Source organism: Taeniopygia guttata, chromosome 18, assembly GCF_048771995.1.
Source record: "Taeniopygia guttata chromosome 18, bTaeGut7.mat, whole genome shotgun sequence".
NCBI classification, from domain to species: domain Eukaryota; kingdom Metazoa; phylum Chordata; class Aves; order Passeriformes; family Estrildidae; genus Taeniopygia; species Taeniopygia guttata.
The window spans coordinates 2,834,929-2,861,454 of NC_133043.1; the positions used below are offsets into that span (position 1 = coordinate 2,834,929).

Consider the following 26,526-nt stretch of genomic DNA (forward strand, 5'->3'; position numbering starts at 1 on the left):
AATGCATAAGTGGCTCATTTTCAAAGGAGTGATTTTTAAAATGCATACAGATGTGCTCTGGTGTGGACTTTTAATTCACATGCTTTAGAGGAGTTAATTGCTCACAGTATGTGAGGGCAGGAAGGGAGAACAACAGCAGATCTGTAAAGCTGAGAGCAAAAATTAGCCCTGAAAATTGTGCACAGTGGGAAAGGTGCCCTGTCAGCCTGATCTGGGGCCCAGGTACAGGGGAGCCAATTTGCAGCACAGAGCAGGAAGTGTCCTACCTGGGAGAGGCAAAGAACAGAAACCTGCCCAAATCCTGTTACAGTAATTACAAATAGCATCCTGACACGGGAAATTAAACCTCTCACACAAAGCACCCTTTAAAAATGTGAACCTGATTAAAAAAAAAATTAAAAAAAAAATATAGAGAGAGAAACTATGTAAATAACCTGGATTAAATTCAAGGCATTTTCTCCTGAACATCATGAAATATCTGAGATGCAGCCAGACTTGTCTGCTCTCTCTGGAGCCCATGCTCTGGGCAGATCCCACAGCACTTGGTTTAGGAGCGTTCAAGAGTGATGAAGGCAAACATTCCTGGATACAGGCAGCTCCAGCACAGACCAAACACTGAGCATCATGTTAGCAACCAGTGGCAGCCAAGAGATACAAACATTAGCTTTCCAGAGAAGAATTTTTAGTGCACTGGTAGTTCCTTGTCAGACAGTAAATTTTAAAATAGTCCACAGTAAATGGCAGCGAGTAACCCTTTAAATACACAAAGTTTCCTGCATTTATCACACTTCAATCCTGTGGCAGCACCCCGAGGCATTTTAATAACCTCTCATGGTTTTCCCTGAGCACTTGTAGGGGTTTTGGTGAGCACATTTGGGGTTCCTGCTGCTGCTTCACTATCATCTCTGTGCAGTCCTTGATAATAAGGTTCTCAAGTTGTACCACACAAAATGAAAATGAAAGGACAAAGCTGAAAGGTTTTAACCTTCGTTTTGAAAGACTGAAGCAAAATCCTTCTCTCTCTTGCCTGCATTCTGCTGCTTGTGTCTGAAAACAATAGTTAATGCTGGTGAGAAGGTTTTCAAGCCTCTGAGCAGCACAACCCTTCTCCTCTTTCCCCAAATACCCTCTGAACACCTGCTTCTACTTAGCAAAACAAATAAACAGTCACTAACCACAGTGTAACTCTCTACCACTGACATTTCTTTGCATGTCTCAGACCACAGCTTCCTTTGGAAACCCTGAACTTATGTGCTTCTACAGTTTTTATGTCTGTAAGGCCATAGAAAGATGAGAAAAACAAGCAAACACACCGAGGCAGAAGCTGCTGGTATCTACAGCAACAGAGACACAAACCAGGCAGGGGTTGTGAAATGCATCCTGCCAGGAGGTCAGAAACCAGGGCTGGCTGCTGGGGCTGGAATCCAGCCTCAGGTGTGAGGGGATGGCTCCCAGGCAGAGGTGACAGCAGCAGGGACCAGGCAGCTGCTCCCAGGGCCCAGCAGCTCTGGGGCAAGCACACATCCAGAGCAGCCAAAAACCTGCCCAGAGCATCCTGCTGGACATCCTCAGGAGGCCTTGGGAATGGCAAAGGGATGTGCTCCTCACAGGGGGCACTGCTTTGTGCAGGGCAGGGCTGGGCTCTGCCCTGGGTGCCACAGCACGGCCCCAGTGCTGCAGAAGGGAGGAGGAAGAGGCTGGTGCAGCCTGGGACTGCCCAGGCTCCCCGCCCCGGCCTTTCTGTCAGCCCCAAGCTCACTGTGGCAGCAGAGGGTCAGGCTGGATGGCAGGAGTGCTTCTGGCCCCAGAGGGTGCTGGCACTGCCCAGGCTCCCCAGGGAACTCCCTGAGGCTGCCAGAGCTGCAGGAGGGTTTGGACAGCACTGCCAGGGTGGGGTTCTTGGGGTGTCTGTGTGGGACTAGAGTGATCCTTGTGGTTCCCGTCCCACTTAGGCTGTGCTATTCTATTCTATTCTATTCTATTCTATTCTATTCTATTCTATTCTATTCTATTCTATTCTATTCTATTCTATTCTATTCTATTCTATTCTATTCTATTCTATTCCATTCCATTCCATTCCATTCCATTCCATTCCATTCCATTCCATTCCACACACAGCATGGGCGGGATTAGGGCTAGGGTTAGGGTTAGGGCTAGGGTAAGGGTTAGGATTGGGGTTGGGGTTAGGGTTAGAATTGGGGTTACAGTTAGGGTTAACTTCAGGGTTAGGGTTAGGGTTAGGATTGGGGTTAGGGTTAGGGTTAGGGTTGTGGTTGGGGTTTGGGTTAGAGTTAGGTTAGAATTGGGGTTACTGTTAGGTTTAAGTTCAGGGTTAGGGTTAGGGTTGGGGTTTTGGGTTATGGTTAGTGTTAGTTTTAGGGCTAGGATTAGGGTTGGGGTTAAGGTTAAAAGTAGGGTTAGGGTTAGGGTTGGGATCAGGGTTAGGTTTGGGGAAGGTGCCGGTGTGCCCTGCCTCTGTCCTCACTGTGTCCCCTCCCTGTCCCTGTCCCTGTCCCTGTCCCTGTTCCCTGTCCCTATCCCTGTCCCTGTCCCTGTCCCTGTCCCTGTCCCTGTCCCTGTCCCTGTCCCTGTCCCCTGTCCCTGTGTCCCCTCCCTGTCCCCTCTCAGTGTCCCTGTCCCTGTCCCTGTCCCTGTCTCTGTCCCCTCCCGGAGCACCCCCCGGCTGCGCGGCCCGCGCGCGCCCCCTGCCGGCCCCCCGGGGGGCTGCGGGACAGGGACACACGGACAGGGACAGGGACAGGGACAGGGACAGGCGCGTCATGGGGACAAACGGGACAGGGACACGCGGGGCATGGGGACACACGGGCTGGGGACACGAGGACTGGGTGTGCTGGTTTGTTCCAGCGTGAACTGACAGCAGGATCGCCATGGTTCATTTCAAATGTGTGCAGGAGAGACATGGAGCATGTTTTATGAACCCAGCTGTGAAAAGCTCTCAGAGACCTGCAGCAGCAGCAGCGAGGGAAGGAGAACTTGGAGGTCTTGGCAATGAGAGCATCGCCCTTTCTGGAGGAGATTTTGGGTAGAATTTGCAGAACTGAGGGGAAAGCACGGCGAGTGACAGTGCAGCGTGCCCACACTCAGCCCTGAGCTGAAACCCTTCAGGGAGGTACCTGCCTCCATGCATTTTTCCTAGGAATATTGTTCCTATATTTTCTTTATGAGCAGAGGCATTCTGGGTTTACTGGTTTGCACAGGTGTCCCAGGAGCAGCATTTCCTCAACACTCCCAACAGCTCTTTGGGGGTTTTATTAAATCCAAGCAAATAAAAGCTCCAATATTTACACTGGTGTGATGCTTTTCGTGTTTGGAAGCTTTTAGAGGCACTGGTGGGGTTTGCTGGGAGACAGAGGAGGAGTTTAGCCCGTGGTTCCCATAGCCATGTATAAAAGTTCTACTTTTCCCCCTGATAATTTCATTCCTTTTCCCAGCATTTCAAACTAGGCAAAAGAGGGATCGTGGATTCTCAGGAAGTGTCGCTAATGTGACTGAGACTGAATTTCACACCTCCCCTCAGGCCTGCTGGACCCGAAGTGCTGAGCAAGCACAGCTGCTATATTTAGTGCTCTGATGTTCCTGGAACCCATCCTGTGCTCAGATCAGGGCACAGAACCACAAACACAGATCCTGCTCCTCCCTCTGCCCCTCCAGCCCCTCCACAAAGCTTCGGTCTGAAGCTTCAAGCTGGCACAGAGCTGCCTGTAGACAATGATCTTGCAATGACAGTCTAGCAAAGATCTGTTTCTCCTGTAACACATTCAGCTCTGAAGTATTTCTCACAAACATTGCATTAGGAGAACACAAAAGGATGGGGTGACTTTCATGTCCCATAAACAGAGATCCCATCTGACCAGAAGATGGAGGAAAAAATCAGCCAGTGCTCGAGAAATGTGGGATCCAAAGAGCCACAGAAATGGGAAATGAAGTTCAGTTTTTAGTTTCGTTTCAGATGTTTTAGTTGCTCTTTTCCTTTACAGGAACTGTAAATATGTGGGGTTATATACTACACCACTCCCAAGAGCTATTTAAAGGAGGAGGAGTTTTTTAAATGCAAACAAACAACAAGGAGTTATTGAAATGCAAAGATTTGTGAGTGTTACAAGTGTGAACATGGAGATGGGACAGGTGAAATCCTGCCACAAACGGGCCTTGGAGAGTCTGGCCCTGAAAGACCCTCTCAGAAAGAGCCATTCCTGTTTGCTGGACCTTTCCTGCAAGGATGTCTGATGTCCCACCTTTCTCAGCCCCTAAATGATCAGGTTAGCCCAGAGATACGGGGCTTTGAGGGCACAGAGAGTGGGGCACAGAGTGGGGCACAGAGTGGGGCACAGAGAGTGGGGCACGAAGCTGTGGGGCACAAAGGAGCTGGTCTCACCTCACCCACAGTGCTGCCAGCTGCTGACACATCTGGCACAGACTCATCCCACCGACCTGGGACACCTTTCCCGGCTGAGCATCGCTCTCTGCAGGTGCTTTTCCCTCCCTCCCGGGGTCCCCGGAGCTGCCAGCTCCCAGGAACATCTCCTGCCGTGGGCAGCGTTCCCATGGCAGGGAGACCATGGTGGGAATCCCGGCTCCAGAGGAACAGCTGGAGAGCTGCCAGGTGCTTTCAGATCCCATCCCTGCTGCTGTGGAGAGGGGAGAACAACGATTTACCTCCTGGCCTTTAAGAGAGCAGCTCCCTCTGGCAATTCATTTGAATAATAAATGTCTAAATACTCTCCATATAACAAACCTTCCAGTTCAGCCAACTGGGGCTGCTTTTCTAAAGAGAGAAATTGTGGAATGGTCCGGTTTGGAAGGGACCCTAAAGCCCATCCAGTGCCACCCCTGCCATGGCAGGGACACCTCCCACTGTCCCAGGCTGCTCCAAGCCCTTCCAACCTGATCTGAGACACTTCCAGAGATCCAGGGGCAGCCACAGCTGCTCTGGGCACCCTCAGGGCCTCCCCACCCTCACAGGGAAGGATTTCTTCCTGATATCCAATCTAAACCTGCTCTCTGACAGCTTGAAGCCATTCCCCCTTGTCCTGTCTCTCCAGGCCCTTGCAAATAGTCTTTTTCCATCTTCCTTTCAGGCTCCCTCCAGGGACTGAAGAGCACAATTAGGTCCTTGCAGTGGTGTCAGTCAGCTGAACAAGGGGACAGGCACAGACCTGCTGCTTTTGCACATGCAGAAAATGTTCCTTTCCCCAGTGACTTCCCCAAAGAACACCAGAGGTGACTCCCCACTGCTTCATTACAGCACAGTGAAAGCCAACTTTTCACTGGAAATGAGAGGAGGATTTATGATTTGCCACATGCTGGCAAAAAAACCCCAAAAAGTGTTTAATAATATTTCACCTTGAGTACTGCAGAGGTGAGAGGAGCAGCAGCAGAGGGGTTTCCTGCTGTGGGAGAAGATGCAATACCATCAACAGGGAGGGACTGGAGTGGCTTCTGCTGCACAGCCTCAGGCTGGTGCTCCTTCCCAGGCAGCTTGTGGAGCACAGCAGAGGATAAAATGAGAAATAAAATAAAAAAGAATGAGAAATATCCCCTTTTCTCCTCAAGTTTTGTAAGTGGGCATGGGAGAGAGAGGGAAGGAGAGTCTGTATGGGTCATCTGCAAGAACAGAAGAGGAAGTTTTGCCCTTAATTTTAGACAATTTTTCAGCAAATGCCAGACGTGATGTAAGAAGGCTGATGCTGCTGAAGCCTTGCTCAACTTGCACCCCTGCAAATCCTGGTGTTAGTAATACTTTGAAAATGCTGATTGCACTGAAGTTCTTTTATTTGCTTCCTTTTTCTTCAGGGAAAAATGGAAGCTACAGCAGGAACCAGTCATCAATTCACAGCTGCTGCCACCCTTAGATCCTGGATCAATATAAGAGAATCAGCTCATACAGCAAAAAAGTAAAATATTCTGCCCAGGCAGCCCAAGGAAGATCTGTATCACTGATAGACGCTGGCTTTTCTTCCAATAAAAGCTGAAAACAACAACCAGCCCCCAGGCACAGACTGGGGGTGCAGAGAGGAGTTGAAGCTGCTGTGGGGTGGGGATGGCACTGCAGGGACAGCTGGATGCACCCCCTGGAGGTGAGTTATTCACTGGCTCTGCCATCCCCCAAACTTCCCTGACTGGGATATGGTCAGCTTGGAAACAGTCACTGAGCCCCTGAGCAGCACAAGGGCTGTCTGGGGCAATGGGGATGTTAAATTAAATGTCCTTCTCCTTTGTTCCACTCCTGCCTCCCCTCTGGATCTGTCAGAGGTGGCTTTTTGCCACATCAGAGAAGCTGGTCATGCTCCAGGCTGCAGGTGACAACAGAGGACAAACAGCACCTGCAGCCTGGCTGACAGCCACCAGAGCTGGCCTGCTGCTGGACAGGACAGAGATTTGGACATCAGGCAGGGATTTGGGCTCTAAGATGCTGCCTGTCAATGGGCAGAATCCTGGGAAGGGCATCAGCATCTTCTATACAGGCAAGATCCACTACTGAATACTGGGAGTGGGAAAAACTCACTTTGGATATTGTTGGATGCACAGGATCTCGTGCTTCCTCCTGCTCTGCAAGTCCTAAATTAATAAAAACCAGTCTGCACTGATCAGCATCATCTTAGTGGGTCACTACATTTCCAGCCATCCAGGCAGAGAAATGGGATTTATTCAGGCCCTGGATCTGCTGCCAAACATGTTCTGCCTTCCCCTGCAGTGCTGTGGAGCCCTCCTGCCCCAGAGCAGCAAACACAACCTGCTGCTCACAGCTCGGGAGTGCTCAGCCTTTAAGCATTAACTCTGTGTGGAGCCCCAGGCAGCGTGGCAGAGCCCAAATCCAGGTTTGTCAGATCCAGTGCTCAGCAATTAATCAAACCAGAGCTGGGCAGAGCAGCAGCTCAGGGGCAGGGACTGGTGCCTGGCATCTCACTGGGAATGTTTGCACTCCTTATGGCCTTTGCTGAGCCCAGGCTGGGCACTGGCTCTGCCATGGAGCACTTCACAGCCTGCAGCAGGGCTGGCCTGGAAATGGCAGGAGCTGCTCTGAGCAGTGGCCCTGGGCAAGAACCCAGAGCCCAGGAAATGCTGTTTGTGGGAGCTGCACTGCAGCTGGAAGCGATGTCTGGCTCCTCATGTGCTCAAAAGAAAGCAGAGAAAGGCAATCCAAGAGCATCTGAAGTTAGGCACAAATAAAACACTGCTGCAAAGTCTTGTGGGACTCGATCCACCTGGTTACAGAATGGACAGAATCACAGAATTCACAAAATTCACAGAATCACAGAATTCACAGAATCACAGATTTCAGAGAACTCACAGAATCACAGAATTCACAGAATCACCAGGTTGGAAGAGACCTCCAAGATCATCGAGCCCAGCCCAGCCCCAACACCTGAACCAAACCCTGGCACCCAGAGCCACGTCCAGGCTTTGTTAAACACACCCAGGGATGGTGACTGCACCACCTCCCTGGGCAGCCACTCCAGAACTTTATCTCCTTTTTGTAAAACACTTTTTCCTGATATCCAACCTGTATTTCCCTTGGTGCAGCTTGAGGCTGTGTGCTCTGGTTCTGTCAGTGCCTGGAGAAAGAGCCCAGCCCCACCTGAGCACAGGCACCTTTCAGGAGCTGCAGAGAGTGATGAGGTCCTTCTTATCAATTTAATCAATTCCCATTTCACACACACTGGGAACAGTTCAGCTGGTGTGGAAAACACAAGTGGAGGGGCCAGAAGTACCTCCCTGCCATCGCCTGTCCTGTTTTAGAGGGCAAACCCAGCAGGGTCTGTGCCAGAGCAGATTCCTGCCCCATTTCCAGGCAGATTTCAGATGGGATCTCTCTCCTGGCAGCTGCTCCTCGGCACTTTGCCCTCCATGGTCACCTCTGCTCTCCAGAAGGAACAGGACCCAGGTGAGCTCTGAACCCAGCTCCTGCTGCCAGGGGACAGCCAGGGACACTTTGGGTACAGCCCCACTGCATTTTTAATCCCTCCTGTCAGTTATTGTGCAATCACCGAGTTGCTTTAACAGGAAGGAAGAGGCTTGAACACCCAACCTACATTCAGCACTGCAACGAGGTGTTTTGGTAAATCAAGTGTTGCAAATGTGAAGAAACTTCGCTTCCTCCTGGAAATAAATCCTGGAACATGCTCTTTTTTCCACTTCTGCTCTTCCCAGCACTTCAGTGTGGTGAGTGATCAAAGCCCGGGATAGTCCAACACCACTAACTCATTCCTAAGAAGAAATTATTTAGTATTTATAAATTATATAATTTTATATATTATTTAATAAAATTATCATAGAATCTTGGAATGGTTTGAGTCAGAAGGGAGCTTAAAGCTCATCCAGTTCTAGCCCCATGCCATGGCAGGGACACCTTCCATAGACCAGTTTGCTCAAGGCTTCGGTCCCCAAAAGCTTCACCAGCAGCCCAGGTGAAGGCAATGCCATTACACCTGTGATATTTGGATTATAAAACCCAACAAACACGATTTGTTAAGCTGAGCTCTAGATGGGCTTGGTTTTACTCCTCAGGTGGCATCTCAGGAAACAGGATGCAAAGAAAAAAAGAAGAAAAAGGCTTCAAAACCAGCTGGATTTCAAAGTCAGAGGAACATCACGGCGTTCAGCTGGTGTGACTTTCCCAGAGTGAGAAAGGAAAAGGCAGGAGCTGGAACCCAAGCCACAAGAGCTGAGCTAAGCTGCAGCATGCAGCAGGTTCTGAACTGGTCTGGTGCTCAGAGGTGGCTCTGAGAGCAGCCAGGACCTGCCTCAGGCACACCGAGATCCCTGCAGCAGCTCTGAGCTCCAGCTCTGCCAACAAGGATCACCTGGGCCGAGCATTTCTGGGCATTTCCACAGCATGCCAGCCATTTCTTGTGGAAAATGAAGCATTTCAGGCCTATAAAAACTGATGAAAAATCAGTGTTTTGCTGCAAAATTCTGCCACCAGTGAGCCTCTTCTCCAGGAGGCAGAGGCTGGCTTAGTCAAAAAGATATTAAAAAAAAAATCAGCTCTGCTATATCAAGATCCATAATTCATAGAGGTTTGTCGCAGAACACACCCAAGTGCCATCAATATTTTAAATATTGAGCACAAAACTGGCTGTCAAGTGCAAGTCAGCAATTTCCTGGTGCCTCCCTGCCAGGGACAAAGTCACCAGGCTGAGCAGGACCTGGAGGAGCCTTCTGAGCAGAGTTTGTTTGACTCTGTTACATATTTTATTTGAAACACAAGATGTGTTTGCAGGAGCAAACCAGCAACCAACAAAAAGAGTCAGCTGGCTGCCTGTGCTGGTTAATAAACAGAAAAAATGATTTCATCACACCAACATGAGGCTGTATATGTTTATTCATAGTCAGTAATTTTTGTACACAAGGCAAATATTAATAGCTGAAAGGCAACACTTTTGGAGAGTATGTACAGAGCAATGTACAAGCAAGTGTAAGAGGTTTGAAACTATGAATTGATTTAACCGTTTCATAAAAAATAAGTGATGCTTTTTCTTCTAAGACCTCCCTTAGAAATAATTTATTGCCAATCTTAAACTAAAGCAAGGAGAGAAAAAAAAAATTTACAATAAAAAGTAGTCCCTGGAAAGTTTATAAAAAGTTAAACATATAAAATTGTAAGCCACAAACATTTATACAAAGCTAATACAAATCTCGGTTTTTGTTAAAGATCTATGAGGTTGTTATAAAATATATTTTTACATAAAGGCTTCACATAAGGTAAGCTCTCACTGCTACTGAAAGCGCAGGAAAGCAGTTTTAAATAGTCTGCAATTCAACTTATTTTCAAGTACAATGCAAAGAAATTGCAAAATGGCACTGTATTGCAATGCTGTGTAATTAAAAACTACATTAACGGTACCATCAGAGAGACAAGAGCTGTAAAGTGATCTGGTGAACCATTTGCACGGCAGGAGAGGTCCCGAGGGCAGCGTGGAACAGGAGTGGTGCTGCAAAATGAACCTTCTGCAAGTCCTGGAGGGAACTGCCAGGGGAAATGCCAGGGGAAGTGCCAGGGGGTGCCCTGGGCACGGGCACAGCTCAGGCTGGGGCTGGGAGCCACCAGGAACACCCCCAGAACACCCCCAGAACACCCCCCCACCCCAGCACTCCGCTGGATAATCTGAATTTAAAGCTACTCACAAACAAGCCCCAGAAACAGCCTTTGAGATCAACTTGACTTTTTTTTAAGAGCAGTTATTGGAGAAGAAAGCTGAAGTTTCACACAAACTGATGGCTTATGCTCCCACGTACAATATATATATAAAAAAAAAGAGTAACATTTTTAAAGCCCTGATGAACAGCCACAGTTTTTAGGTATCAATCATCTCAGCTGAACACTGCAGCAGGGAACAGTCACTAAAACACCAATTTCACCTTCAAGTACAGCTTGTACAGCACAGTGGTTTATCTCCATACGGTCAGTGATCTTTAGAACACAGCTCACTTCAGCAAAGAGAACTAAGGAATTTTGGGAAACTTGATTTTCTGGGATACTTCAGTTTCTACCTGCTTTCCCACCTTCACTAGGAACACATCCCAACCTTGTACCACACTGGTTTCCACGAGGAAGCTTTACTCTCACCAGCAAACCGTAATTCTGGTTGTTTCAGGACAAAACTGTCCTGAATTGTAATTAATTCTGGTTGTTTCAGGACAAAACCCAGCCTGTTCAGAGCATCAGCCCTTCAGCTCTTGTACCAGATTTACGTCCTGCTACAAACAAATGATATGTAGAAACAAATCTAACAGGAAATACACCAGCCCAAGGTGTGCTCCATTCAGGGAGCTCATGATGGACAAGGGTGCTGATTTGGGGTTTTTGGCTGTAGGGTAACACAGGAACATGTAAACAGGAACATCCAGGTGTGCTGTCTCACCCCTGTCACGCATGGGAGTGGGAGACCCGAGTGATTTGACTCAGTTATTTCATTACAACAATTCATTTCTGCCTGAGATTCATATAGTGCTTTATCTACCAGGGCCTACAGGTGACCCAGCACTGGGGTCCCCCTTGCTCTCTTACATGCCCTGGGGTTCACAGGGAGAGTGATCTGAAAGGACTCAGAACAGGGATTTTTGTGGTGGTTCTGGGGAATTTCTCCCACTTTAGCCAAGGTCAGTGTGCCCACTGCCTTGGTGACCCTGGCTACATCCTTAGACTGACATCAGTTTTGAGAATCTTCAGTAAATTAACAGGTTCCACTGAAAAAATTCATCAACCCTTCATAGAAATCAGTTTAGACAAATCCCTGGTACTCACCCTATCATCCACTACTGGTCTTTAGTCTTTTCTGCAATCATCTGGTCTGACACCCTCCCAAAGCACCTACTGCAGACCTCTCCAAATCAACTGTTTTAATCAGATGTAAGTCTCTGTTTTGAAAAGACACTTGTTCAGACAATTGTCAGCAAAGGAAAAACCAACCCAGCTCCTCCTCCTGTTGACAACCAAGGGCAGGAATTTGTTTTCTGCTTTCCAAGACTGGACTGGGAGGCCACCAGAGGTTTGTGTCTGTTCATGGAGCAGTTACAGACCAAAGGAGAACTTCTGCTCCCATCACAGGTGTCTTGCTCAGTCCTTGAAAGAGCCTCACCAGCCTTTCCTGAGGTCTCTGCTTCATGCTCCTTCTTGAATTGCTCACATATAACCTGAACACACCAAATCAGAAATAATCCATGTCCAGTAGAGACAAAATCTACATTAAATATCCCCATCCAAGATTCTTTTAACCCTCCTGACATCAGTGCTGCATCCAGACTTTAGGATTATGTTTAGATTCTGCACTGTGACTTCTCCCAAGCTCTTTTCAGAATTCTTTCCTCCCCAAACAGTGCCTGATGGCCAGAATCACAGACTAACCTATGACTATTCACTGGATGATATAAAAAATAGAGGTCTTTCAAAGCACCTAGCTAAATAAAAATACACTACTCCCCTTCTACTGCCAGGAGAACGAGGTACAGAGATGTTAATACAACTTACAATCACAGTAAGTAAAGGCTAAGTTCAAGAGACAGGCAGCTTTCCTATGCTCCCAGCAGTGACACCACCATGTCACCCCTTCCTCGTGGGATGAGAATAAAAAAGTATTCAAGGATTGGCCACCAGCATGATCCACAGGAACTGGCCAATTCCATGGGCAGAGTGGCAGCTGAACTGCCCATACCACTACAGCCTGGGGGAAACGTGGTAGGGACACTGATTTTTATATCACAATCTCACTCTATTTTTGCAGTGTGCTGTGGGGTACATCAGGATTGCTTTATTTTCACTATTTTTCATTATTATTATTATTATAATTTCTTCTTTTAATCACATGGCGATGCTAACAACTCCCCTTAAGAAATTAAACAAAACTGCGAAAGGACTTTGGGTAAAATAATCACAAGCAGCACTCTGGAAGAGGCTGTGCAACATATCTGGCTCAAGTACACTTAGGATTGCTTAGACCCAACTGGAAAGTCTCAGAAAGAACCTCATCAGCCGAAGCACATTCTGCTGGGACACGGCCTTGAATTTTTTCAGAAGAAAACATTCATCTGCACGGTGTCAGCTACACAAGGCCTCTGCTGGGAATTCATAAGGCCACTGAAAATACCAGAGGAGGACAGAACACAAGGAGGCACTTAGGTTTGCAAGTCCTTCTCTCCATCAGCAAACGCTCCTGACTCGGAGGAGGCGCCCGGGAAGGAGGCAGGGAGTTCAGATAAAGCAGTGCTAAGTTAAAGCGCTCCCAGAACTGGTGACCCACAGGTAACATCTGCTCAGTGAAGATAAAAAACACAAGCTGGGTTTGCTCCCCCCTTCCCACACCAGAATGCCAAGAGGATTGATCAGAGTGCTCTGTGCTTTGCCATGGCTCCAAGACGTGTGGACGCCTCTGGAGTGAATCCGTGTACTGTGCCAACCATCCATCCCTCTCACTGGACTCAGCACTTCCTGATAGATATGTCTGAAACTCCTGATCTTCCAGATTTCTGAAGCATCTCCTATTCCAACCCAACACCAGTAATTCAGTAAGATTTATACTTAAGCAGGAAGTACATTACACCCAGAAAAGGGCTGCAAAGAGGTGATTCCAGCAAGGGATCTGATGGGATTTCTAACCAAAAACAGACCTGAGAAATCATAAGTCAGCTATGGTATCACAGTCTTCACAATGAAGTTAGATGTGAGAAGTTTCTCTCTCTCTCCCTCCCCCCTCCCCCACCTTAAATTACTGCCACAGTCTAATAATTGCAACAATTTCATTGACGTTTTGACTTGGAATTCTGAATTTTCTAGGATAATACACATGTTGGTAAAAGGTCAAATTTACCACTTTACAGGTAACTTAGACATAGGTCTGCTATAAAATTACAACTTGAGTCAACTTGAAGCTACACTGGAAGAGATTAAGCCTGAATTTCTGCAGAAATTGGCAATAATGTGTTCAGCAGCAGCTTTTAGCCACATATCAAGAAGTCTGACAGGATCTGGATTTCTCTATTCCTGCTGTAAACTTCTAGTTAAAAAAAACAACACACAAGAGTTACTGAAATAAAGCAGTCTTTTTGCACATCACTGTAACATCAGCTGCTTGAGGTTGTCGTGCAGGATGGTATCCTTAACATCACGGAAAACTAGCCGGATGTTCTCTGTGTTAATAGCAGTGGTGAAGTGGTGGTACAGGGGCTTCTGCTGCTGGTCCCGGCGTTTCGTGCGAAAACAATCCACCAGGAATTTCTGCACATCTGTTAAGCAGTGGGGATCCCCTTCAAACTCTGGGAAATAGTCTTTGATGCTGACTTTCTGTACTTTTTCCTCGAGCAAGTCCGTCTTGTTTAAGAAGAGGATGATGGAGACGTTGCTGAACACCCGGTTGTTGACTATCGTTTCAAAAATGTTCAGGGACTCCGTGAGGCGATTTGTCTGCCGGTCCTCCATGAGCACTTGGTCGAACTCGCTGGAGGACACCAGGAACAAAATTGAGGTGACACTGTCGAAGCACTCGAACCACCGCTTCCGTTCCGACCTCTGGCCGCCCACATCCACCATCTTGAAAGGGACATTTTTGATTTCAAAGTCGTACTCGTGGATCCCTTTGGTGGGCCTTCGTGCCAGCAGGATATCTTGCTGTGAGGGAAGGTAATCCTATAAAAATAGGGAGAGTTTTTTCATTAGGATATGATCATGGGTATGGGCACAGTTGAGCTGCAGAGGAGAGAGCAGCCTGCATAGGAACAGAACAAGGTTTTCAGTAATAAGACATGGATGTGGATTTCCACGCTAATGTTGGAGCTTCTGGAAAGAGCTGGAGGCCAAAGCAGGAAACACACCCAATATTAAATCAGAACACGTACCCCAAAGAGTTTTTCCTTTGCCACATGACAAGGACCCATAACCAACCTCCTCATGCCAGTTTCCCTCATTCTGGATCACTTCATTATTCCTCCATTCCCTTCCCACAACACTGGCTGCCAACACTACAATGCAGCAAATGGGTTCTAAACCAGCTTACTCAAACCAGTAACTATGGGATATCCCATGCCAGCTGTGGGCTCCCCATTCCTCCCATGCTCTCCTGCAAAGTGCATGACTGTTTCCAGAAAACAAAACAGCTGTTCCACGAAATAACTTTGAAGCAATCAATTATGCCTGAAAACTAAAACCTAGGCAACTTCTTGTGTTTGTGCCATGCATCTTTGCATCCTGCTGTATCAGTGCACACTGCTGAGCTCATGCTGCCTGACTTTGCTGAAAATTTACTGTGCAATGAGTACAAGAGCAGAGGAAGAAACGGAGAGCTGGGACAGCAGTGCCTTTCCAGCCTGGGGGGCACAGACAGCTGTATCCTGAAGTCCTCCAGCCCACCTTTCCTCAGAATTTAAGAGGTATTCAAGAGACTATTTTTTTTTTTGATTGTTATATTAACATCATCAATGGATGCAGATGAAGAGGAATTCTTATTAGTTGGCTTTTGATAGGATAAAATTCAACAGTTGGATTGGGGATTTCTCCATTCCTAGAATTACACTTTGGTCTATGGTCCAAGTCTTTCTGTTATCTACAAAGTGCATCTCTACCACACAGCTTCCTGTGCTGGACTTTAGAACCTTGTTGTTCAGATGTTATGGAAACTCTTCCTCCTATTTTTCCAGCATTTCTCACCCTTTCAGAGAGCGCAGTTTAGGTTTTGGAATTTCAGTCTCTCGTTAAAAAGTGAATGATCTATGATGTTCCTTTGACAGTGCCAGTTCCCACACTTGGGAGCTTTTGTAAAGACATGTAAGAGCAAGGTTCAGAACGTCTGATTCAACCAGTCAGCTGGGTGGGGGAACAGGCACACAGAACCATGGCTATTTCAGTATTTGCATCCCAAGCTTAAGGCAACTGGGCAAGCTCAAACAACAAAAATAAAATTTAAAAATCATGAAGTAAGTGCAACATTTCAAAAGCTGAAGGATCACTTTCCTTTACCCTGTAAGTTCCAAAGTGAAGCTAGAGAGAGAGGGCTTTGTCTGAACTCTGGGTTCCTTTTCCCGAGCTGCCCATGACTAAGGCACTGATTTTTATCGTGGCACAAATTACAAAGCAGCTCTGAAGCACAGGCTCCCCACCCTGCAGCCTTTGCTGCAGCACTGTACACAGCCAAACCCCACAGCACCGAAATCTGGAGGGGAGGAGAACTGCTAAAGCAACATCCAGTTCCCTCCAAACCGACCAAAAGAGGTGCTGTCAGCCCCTTGTCTGATTAATGGACAACTTTAAAGGGTGATCAGACTTTTCCCTTTGTTAAATGTATCTTGGGTCTTTTCTACTGAAATTAGACAGAGGAGAACAATCAGCAAAAGCAGTGCAGGGACTGTATGAAATGTCACTGGGCACATGTGAAGGGATTTTGAGCAAAGCTGACTGTCAGCATGTAGGCAAGAGTGTCACAAGTTCAACACTCATTCCAGCTTCCAAATGGGAATGTATATTCTTTTGTTTTTCAGGAAGTTATTCTCAGCTTCCCAGAACAAAAGCAAAAAGTCTTAGGAATGCTCAGGAGTGACTGAAATTATTCAATTATATAAATAAATAAAACCAACTAATATAATAGGCAAAGCCACATGCACCTTCAATATTGAAACAAGGGCACAAAGCAAACTCTCCTGGGAGTTGGCCTGCAATGTTTATTCAATAAAGCTTTCAAGAACAAGCTTATCCTCAGAATTCCTGACAAATTCCCTCTCGAGTACTGTTACTCATTGAAAATTCCTTCCACACTTTCAGCCACAAAGAGAATCCTTCAAGAGCTTTCTACTTCTGTACTTCTACATTCTACCATGGAACTGGCTATCTTTAGGGTCCCCTCCAACCCAAACCACTTCATGTTTTATCCTGGATGTTGGCTGCTCTGCTCCAACAGGCAGCAAATGAGAGCCCTGTGTTCAGTGCTGGTATCCAGCCACCATTTGCTACAGGAGACCAAACACAGCAGCTCTCAGGAACTCTCCCAGTATTTTAGCTCTCTTGCTGAAGGACAACGATGTTTTCTCCCTCATGCCCAGATCCTTGGAATACAAGCAGCTTGCCCTTTTCTCAGTGCAGATCCCATTCTCCATGTCTGAAGACTGCAGTATCAGGAGAGTATTTTCCTTGGATGGCACTGAGGATTATTTTCCAAGTTCTTTCAATGTTATGCCATTGTCAAAAAGCGTTTTTTTCCCCCTCAAGCATCCTCACATTGATACTGATTTGGAACATGTGCTTTCTTCCTGATTTTCCTATCTCCTTTCTCAAATTCACTGCAGTCTGCTTCTTGTAAAGGAGTTCCTTTGGTTATCAGCAGCTCTTCTGGCTATCACATCACTGTTTGCCTAGTTCAAATTACAATTTAAGGCATGACTAAGATCCAATCACAAGATGGAAAGCCAAGTCTCTCTGTGAGGTATTTTGGATACATACAGTCTGCACTGGCAGCTGAAATAGCAACACACAGTAGCAAGGAATCCAGGAGATCCCACGCATGTCTGCCTGTCGGATACTCTTATTCTGCTGATCTGATTAAATCTGAACATTAAGTTCTTTTCCCTCAGTGCTGTTATCAGCTCCCTTTTGGCAAGAAGCACGTGAATTGCAGATCTATGTGTTTATAAGCAATTTAGTTGCAAGTCAGCCCAGTTGCATCAGATAAGAACAAATACTTTTATTTACAATTTGGGGGAAACAATTGTTAGACATCATCTTGCATATAGATAAGAATAAACCAGAAGAACCTATCAAATCTTTCACTAACAAAACTTAGGTAGTGCTTTTTCCCTCATAGATTTAACATTTTTTACAACAGCAAATCCTGATGAGTCCCTCTGATTTTTAACACCAACTTGAAGCCAGAAAAGCTGTAATTCACAGCACTGCCACAGAAATATCAGACCTGCAGTAAGTGTGTTTATGTACAAAAATAATTAAAAAAACCAACTGCTGACTAAGTGACATACTTTAATCAAAGAATGGACCAAAGTTTCTCCATGAAGAACTTTAAAATGGAGCTGCAAGACTCTGTCCAATATTGTTGGGGAAAAGCCAAGCCCTTTGAAAGTGAAAGGCACTGGATTCAAAGACCATGAGAAATCCACCACTGGCAGAGAGTCCAGCAGCTCATTAGAGTAAGTGCAGATCCCCACCTAAGTGCAAGTTTTATATCTTGAGACTAAATCCAAATTCAGAGACCAGGTGCTGGAGTTTTCAAGCCAGAGATCTGGGAAGCACAATGACCAGCAGTGCTTTAGTTAGAACAATGACAACTCAAAGCAGAAAAATAGTCTGGCTTAAAATGTAATCTGTTAAAAAGAAAAATGAAATTAAGCATGATGTAACAGGGTTTCACTGAAGTGGTTTGGATTCCTTCATGCGTTACCATGAGCTGGGAATGACCATGGAGAAACTGCCTCCCCACAGAGTTCAAGAACAATATTAAAACTCCTATTTTAAAGGCAGTTTTCCCACATGCTATTCCTGCAACCCAAACTGATGAGCATCAGCAGATACCTTCATTATTCAAGTGCTAATTAACAGTTCTATAAAAAAGGTATTTTACAGAAATTTCAGGTTTTTCTCCAGAGAAAACAGACTTTATTCTTTACTGAGTTTATGTTAAAGTAGATATTCCTGGAAGGTACCACTGACCTGTGACTGATTTAACTCAGGAGCTCCTAACTGGATGTGTAACCCCAAACCCAGTTGTTTTTAGATGTCATTTAGTCTCGAAAAGCTACTTTAACAGTCTCCTGGCCTGGCCAAGTATTTGTAACTTGTTTTTTGTTCGATTTTGACAGATGGTTTATTTCCAGAAAGTCTCCTGGCCTTTACATTGCCCTGTGTTTTTGACATGTCAGTGATGAACTGCTGAGATAATGCGACAGTCCGAGTTAACTAAAGATAAAGTCATTGGAGTAGACACTAATTACATTTCATCTATTTAAAACCCAGAGATCATAAAGTCTACTTAAAACTCAAGAATGGAAAGAAAAATAAAAAAGGACTTACTTGTTCTCCAAGTTTATCCAAGTTGTCCAAGAAATACTTTACAGATTCCCCCTAAAAACAAATCAAACAGTTATTTAAATAAGCGACATCCTTGATCCCAGTAGTTTACATTCTGAAGTCCAGATAATTTATCGAAACCTACATTTAAGCATTGTAAGCTTTAATCACTGCCCTTTTTAAAAGCAACTATCCTAAGAACACAACTGATGATTTATTCTTAGGCCAGTTAATATTTAAGCTTAAAAGCATAAAAGGCACATTTATAATAGTCACATTCTTTCCAAGTTTAGACTTGATAAATAAATCCAAGTGTTATCCACAGGGAGCATCAATGAAGCAGCCACACCTTCCTTATGAAAAGAAACATTCAATTCCTCTGAGGCTCTGCAGAGTGTGCACACACAGGCATTCAGGTGCAGGAATTAATCACCAGAGAAAGTTCATTTATACTGCAGTGCCACAGGACTCATGCCCACAGGTACTTCCCTGGAGCACAGTGAGTGATGAGCAGAACACAGCAGACAAAGCGTTTTACTCAGGTTTCCCATCAGACACCAAGCTGGACCAGAACATCTTCGTCTGAGTGATGAGCAGAGCTCCAGGCTGCTGTGCATGATATCACATTTATTATCCAGGTTTATCATCTGGATTCAAGTCATCCCTCTCCTGGCAAAGGGTAACTGCAGTTTTTAATCCCTCCAGTAATGCAGAACTAAAGATTTTTTCAGGATAAATCTGAACCACAATCAACCCTGCAGAACTCCATCAGGGTGCTGGGACTGAGGAGGAATTCTTCCATGATACTGTTGTACCTGAGTTCACTTGCAACAGGAATGTACTGATAGAATTCACTGCAGAGGAAAACACCTTTTTAAGGTTCTCAGCATCCTCACAGAAGCACAAATCTGCTTCCTTTTGGAAACTTAATTACCAGCTGTAACTTACTCATTTTACAGCAAGTGCAGAGAATAAACCACCTGTGTTTTCACTCTGCAGGTGGAAGAGCAGGAATTCTGACTGCGCTTTCTTGATGAGAAAATCAAACACCATCTGGGGGTGACTACACCTAATCCAGACAAGTGAATTAGGACAGGAGCTACACCCTGATAATGACTTCCCTTCGCTTCACTCTTTACTCTGCAATCTTATCTAGGGAGAATATAAACCTCATTATTCAACTGTGTCATCTAAGCATCTACTCTGAGCAGAGCAGGGTAAATAAAGGCCAAAAAGGGTTCTGGCAGACACATCAGCAAAGTACCTTTGCAAGTTTTCCAGGCACTAAAATAAGTTACATAATACAAGTAGATGCCACACCTTTCAGTGTGCAATTTGAACATCAACGTTTAATGAGGCAAAACTGGGGCTCTGGTTGGAACATGCCTCGTGCTCGACACACCTGCAGGGAGAGAGCCCAACACATCTCTGCTACCTCCTTTTACCTCCTGTTGTGCTCAGCTGTCCTGATTTTCTCTGGGCTGACAAATTGCAGCAGGAACACCATTTTAGTGGCACACAGCAGCAACTGCTTGCAATGACAGCAGTATTGTATCTTTTCCATCATCTGTTCTAGCCTCAATCCTCTAAGGAAGGTATACAGGGAAGAGCATTCCTAGTTCACAGAAAATAAACAACTCTGATGCATGAATCCACCAAGCTTCCCAAGAAGGACTAACAGGATCAGAATTCAGGCCTTCCAAGTGCTAAAACCACTGTCTGTAGCCAAATACTAAGGCAAAATAAAATTTAAGGTCAGATTTAATTTCTTTTTTAGGTGCCAATAGGAGCTGGCAACCTTCCCTTCCCCACAGGGTTGGCTACATACCAATCAGGCAGATTTAAGACTCAGTAAGTGCAGGTATTTACTCTGGAATACCTGGGCCTCAGAGGCTGAATTTGTGTATGTGCACACAAACATGTATTTTAATCTGAGACAGCTTTTTATACGACTTACAGCAATACCTACTCCCTAAAGAAGCATTAACTCTGCAGTTAATGTGAAAGTTAGTACCTCTCCTTTAAGTCCCATGGCTTGCAGCTACTGCAATGGACAGAGCAGTTGGAGCAGACAAGCAAACCACAGCCTGGAAAGGTCACAAAACATCCCCACAGGCAGCTTTCCAAAAGAGGGGATTTCCTGAAATCACAAATGCAAAATGCATAGGCCTGCAGCGACAGCAGGACTCCAGAGCCACACATCCAAGAGCAAAGTCACTCAGGGAACACTGAGATGCCAGCTCCACTTCTGGGCTGTCACCGAGCAGAGTCAATGGCAAACATCAAGGTGGCCAGGCTGAAACTGGAGAGACTGAGCTATGCAATCCATCAGTTACACCATAACACAGCTCATTAAGCAGAGACATTCCAGCTTCCCTCCTGCACACCGGGCTCAGCTGCTTGGGTTCTCCCCTCAGAAAATCTGTTCAGACAGCAAGTGCTGCGGACATGACTCAACTCTCTAACCAAGGATAGAAGTTGTTCATTCACTGTTTTTTTACCAATCTGCATACCAATTAAAAACCTTCCAACTCATCATCTCCTCTCCCATGCCACTCCAGCCACCCATCCATACCACACAGCCACAACCCTGACCAGTGGTAATTTTCTGTCTGCCCTGGACATGTTGCTATCAGCAGGCTGAGCTCTGCTAACTACAGACTCCTGAACAGCAAAGTACCTCTGAACAGATCTTTATCAGAATGCACTATTGGAGCACCAGAGAGTTTTGACCCATTTAAACAAGCTTCAAAGAGGCAGCATTACAAAGCAGCCCAGCTTCAATCCCTTCCCAAAGTGTGTAGTTTTTTATTTTATCCAATAATGAAGAGAAACACATTGAAAAACTCAGCACACAACAACCAAGGAAAGCCCTAATATCACTTATTTTTAAAAATCAGTTAGAAAAGGATTCATTCACATCCCTGTACAACAGCAGCCCCAAAGACAGCTTCTATGTTAGGCTGCTTTTTTTTGATAAAGAACAAGATCCCACTCAGTAAATCCATGACAGTGAGCATATTTAAATAGCTGTATTCAACAGCTATCACCTACAATTTCCCTTCTGACAAACTGTAAACTCTCTGGTTTACCCAAGATGACTAGAAAAAAGAAACTGGGTTTCCCCACTCTGTCCCACTAATGCCAGTGTGGCTCACCATGTCCAGCCCTGCCACGGGGCTGCTCAGCAATCAATGTGTGGTGTCGTGCCACAAAGGAGCCACACTAAGGGCAAAATCTAGACAGAAACAAGAAACTGAAGGATCTGCCCCCAGTAAAACCCCCACAGTTCTCCATTACACTCCTGATATCTTCACACCCACGTTCTGTGAATACATAGGACGGAAATTTAAAGATTAGCTAAAAATACAGTGATGTCCCCGGGACAGGAAGAACCTTGACCTATTGGAGGGAATCCAGAGGAGGCCACGAAGTTGCTTACAGAGATGGAGCACCTCTCCTACGAGAAAAGGCTGAGAGAACTGGGAATGTTTAGCCTGGAAAAGGGAAGACTTTGGGGTCACCTAACTGTGGCCTTCAGTACCTGAAGGAAGCATACAGGAAAAATGGAAAACCTATTTACAAGGATCTGGAGTGAGAGGACAAGGGAGAATGGCTTCACACTCACAGAAAGTAGGTTTAGACTGGTTATTAGGAAGAAATCCTTTACTTTGAGGGTTCTGTGGCACTGGCACAAGCTGCCCAGAACTGTAGATGCTGCATCCCTGGGAATGAACCAAGGCCAGGCTGGACAGGGCTTGAAGCAACCTGGGATGCTGGCAGGTGTCCCCCCAGACCATTCTATGGTTCTGTGTGATAGTCTCAAACCAGTCCCAGGTGAACCTTCTTTTTTAAATGCAGATGAACGCTCTGAAGTCATTTGTACAGTTGAGCAGTTTGGAAATGCAAATGTCTGAAGGCTGCAGTGGAAGGAAGCAACCATGCCATGGTGCCCAACTCATCCCCTGCCCACTTCCCTCTGCTGCACTTCAAGCACAGCCCAAAGATGCCAACACAAGGACAAAACCCAACACAGGCTCGGGCACACATCTCAAATGAATACTGAAGTGCTGCAATAAAGCAAACTTCCCGAGCACACCCCAATACAGCAGAATTCACAAACCACACATCAGCTTCAAAGACCTTCTGGAGCTACAGGAGGGTGCTTTGGCTGTTTTAAACTTTATTGAATTATATCAGGGTACTGGATTTTTAAGCAGTCCCTTTTAAATGCTTGAGAAAGATGCCCTTTTTCGTTCAGATAGAATATAGACGTCTCAGCTGCGGCCCTTCAGCCTCCTCCTGATTCAGAAATGCATGCAAACCACAGGAAGTTGACTGTTAAGTAACTTTATTCATAACTGTCAACTATTCCATTTTCAGAAAGGTTTGAGTCAAACCAGCCTGTGTCTCCTGGAGCCCTGTGATGCTCCCTGAGAGAGCCAAGTCACTTCATCATGAATGTACAAGAAATCACTGAAATCTTACTCCTGTCAAGGTGACTGACACAACAGCTTCCCCTACAACTTTGCATTTAACTACTTGTTAAATGAAATATCTCCAGTTCTAAAACTTATTCTTTTTCCCAAGACGTTTTACAAATTCATTCTTTTTACAAAGCAGAGGTGGTCATTTAGTTGTAGGCCAACACCTGCTGCTGTGGTCATCTGCAGTAAACCAGAGCAAGTATCTTTTCTAAGCAAAACACAGCGCAAAGATCACTGACTGGTTACTGCCTAAAGCAAAGTAACCACAAAAATATTTTTGGGAAGGGAAGAAAAAAAATAAACCTACATGAAATACACACCAGATGAACACATCTTTTAAACCCAGGAAGCACCAATTTATTTGGTTTCCATGAAAACAATGTAAATATGATTTGTTGAAATCTTAGTATAGCCAAATGGCTTTTTAGCTCTTTAAGGGGATAAGGGACACTGCATTTTTTCCACTAGCAATTGCTTAAAAAAGAAAAAAGATATAGAGAAGGCATCAAATTAAGATTTAGTCATCACAAAGTTTAAAGAAAGAAACAATTTATCAAACCATCTAGGTTTGGCTGCAAGTTCAGTGGAACATACTGAACTGACAAGGCTTATTAAGTGTCTGAAATAATAAATGTGATACTTTAAGAAAATAGGAAATATAACTTAGTAGCTCTATATTAGAACTTTAAAAACCACCAAACATTTTTTCTTCCTGACCTTACTTGAATTTCTTGAAAGAGAGAAACAAATATTTCCTACTTTATTTAATTGAAAACCCACAAAAACACCACAAAAAAAAAAAGCTTTTTTACAAGCCTAGTTTACAGTAAGAACAGGTAACTGCAGTGTTTTTAGGCTGGTGTGTACATGCCTAAATACGCAAATCAAACCATCATGACTCTGAAGAATCAGCTTGAAGGATGATGATGAAGACATAAGCAGAGTCTGAAAATTCTGCATTTTACAGCACCCTAGTAATGCTTATAGCACACACTTCATTACGTACAGGGTGTTCTTCTGTTAGGGGCTTAATCCAGGAAAATCCATATCTGAGGATTTTGTCAAAGGAAAGAATCTCTAGCAACCTTTTTTTCTTGCCACCCCACCCTAAGCTGATTTAAAAGAAGACTGAATAAAAATCAATACTGCTGCCACTGAAGTTTTAGCAGATGTCTTCTGAAATGACAGTAATAAACAGAGGGATAATGAATGGAGAAGCATTTCAATCAAATCAATCAATGCAGATTCCCAGGGGAAGGGAGATTAGAGGGCACAAACTCCTCCACCCAAACAGGGAATATCCACAGCATTGCACAAAGGAGGGAGATCATCCAGATGATACATTTATGCCATGACTGCATATCCTAATTACAATAAAGAGCTCAAATCCACAACTTGATTGTTAGAGCAGCAGTTTTAACCAAATCTCATGTCGAGACATTCAACTGGTTTGGTCTCTTTTGCTGGTCTCAGACTTGGAGGTAAATGAAACAATCTTGGTTCCTTCACAACTTTCAGGTTTCTACAATTTCTCTTTCCAGTCACTCCTCCCAGCGCTTTTTGAAGAGGATTTCTCTTTCAAACATTCCCCAGTCAACAGACCAGGGCAAAACTTCCCCATATTCATACCTATAACCTGTTTACCCAAGGAACTAAACTTTAAAAATATACTTTCCCTGTTTTATAGCAGCAATCCAGCAACTTGATTGGTATCTCCTAAGGTGAGGAGAAACAATTTATTTCTGAATTGCCACTCCATGCTCTAACACTTGATTTAATACTCACTCTTCAAGCAGTATTAGCAGCATTCTGGAAGTTTACAATAAGCATATACAATAACTAGTTTTTAGTAATGGTGCTGAAGGTATTTGGGGAAAAAAGCCCAGGTAAGCAGCAGTATATTTACTTCCCAAACTGCAAACTGGGGTCAAAATATTTGAGTGTGCATTAACACAAAACTCTTGTGATAGGTTTCCTTTCTCTAAGTGTGAATTATGGCCAAAGCCCAGCAGTCCCCATTTATGCCCATAGGAGCATTACTGTGACCATGTGCAGAGCAGCCAACTGTTCCATGTGAAACTAATCCCAAACTCTCCAAAACCAAAGGGCAAACGACTGGAAAATGGCACTGCTGCCAGTGGAAGCATGAATGGAGCAGTCTTAGAAGGGCTGAGGACAGACTGTGTGTGTCAAGAGCAGATATCTCATCTCCCAGCTTCTTTCTCCAGCTCAACCATTTGAACAGTCATTTAAACCTGATCTGCCCATTTCCAGAGATAAAATTCAGCACAATCTCATACAGCTGAGACGCCTTCCAACAATTAATTCCTGTTTCTTTGCAAGAACGGAGAGTTCAGACACAGTTGCTGATACAGGAGTACAAAATAACGCTGCTCCTCATCAATGCACATCACAAATGCGTCACAGCTCGGCCCAGCCCGGGGAGCTCAGCCCATTTCCCCTTTTCAGCACTCGTCGCGTGCAGCTCGAGCTGCGTTTGCCTTTCTTCAGAGCATCAGAACTGCGTCACACGGGGTAGAAGTGAAACCTGCCTCGTGTTTGGTCACACAAACTGAGGATCTGTCCTGAAAAGAGGAAAGGTTCAAGTCCCGACTCACAGAAGCCATCTTTTGCAAAGCTTTTGGTGGCAGAGCAGAATTTGTGTTTGCAACAGCTGGATTGCTTTGGCTGGAGGCTGTTCAACTCCAAAAGCACCAAGAGAGGAGTCACCCCAAGTTTATTTCATGACTGACATTTTTATCTTGCATAACGGTATTAACAAAGAAAGGTGAAGGGGTTTAAGAAGGGGTTTAACCCAATAATATCCCTTTAATCTATTATCCCCTATTTACCGTGTAATCCAATTAATCCATAATTCTCAAAATGTGGATAACAAATGGAGGGAGACAGAGCACGCCAACCTGAGGGCCTGCACTGTGACATCCTGGCAGCACCTGCAAGCTGGGGACATCTGCCATACCCTGAGAGTGACAGAAGGATGTCACAAGCCAGTCTGGAACTAAATACTCCAAACAAGGCTCCAGCATCAGCTGCTGCTCCTTCCTACACCCAGCAAGGCTCCAGCATCAGCACTGCTCGCCCTTCAAAGTGCCAGACTCACACAACTCACACTCAGATTATCTCCCATCAGTAGAGCATTTACAGTTTCAAATATACCATGCCACTCCAATTAAATTAATTAAAACATGATTGAACTCTAAAAATATGTTAATCTGCATACCGGTATACCACAGAGCAAACTGTTCCAGTTTTCAATTACTTTCCTAAGAGGGAAGAAATCCATTTTGGTTTTTTTAGTTAGGTATCCCTCCCTTCTCCTGGTGGAATTTAATTGCTGAATTCTTAATTGCTCAAAAATATGCAAAGTCACTACAGCTTTTAGGTAGGAAACAGCATTCCACTAAAACCTACAAAACTACAATTTCTCCACACCAGGCATTCTGCTATTGTACTTCTAATTCTGAAAGACTGCTTGGAAACCAGGATGTGACATATTCT

The 26,526-nt window shown here is 45.0% G+C and overlaps 1 protein-coding gene across 1 annotated transcript in view; it reads right to left on the bottom strand.

Moving 5' to 3' along the window:
• Window positions 1-9,328: 9,328 nt before the first annotated feature.
• Window positions 9,329-26,526, bottom strand: part of GNA13 (G protein subunit alpha 13) — a 29,460-nt gene continuing 12,262 nt past the window's right edge. Inside the window, exons 3-4 of the mRNA XM_030287246.4 lie at window positions 18,524-18,574; window positions 9,329-14,143 (exon numbers count right to left, since the gene is read on the bottom strand). Coding sequence (XP_030143106.1) covers window positions 13,571-14,143; window positions 18,524-18,574 — 624 coding nt within the window. The 3' untranslated portion in view covers window positions 9,329-13,570. The remainder of the gene's footprint in view (window positions 14,144-18,523; window positions 18,575-26,526) is intronic.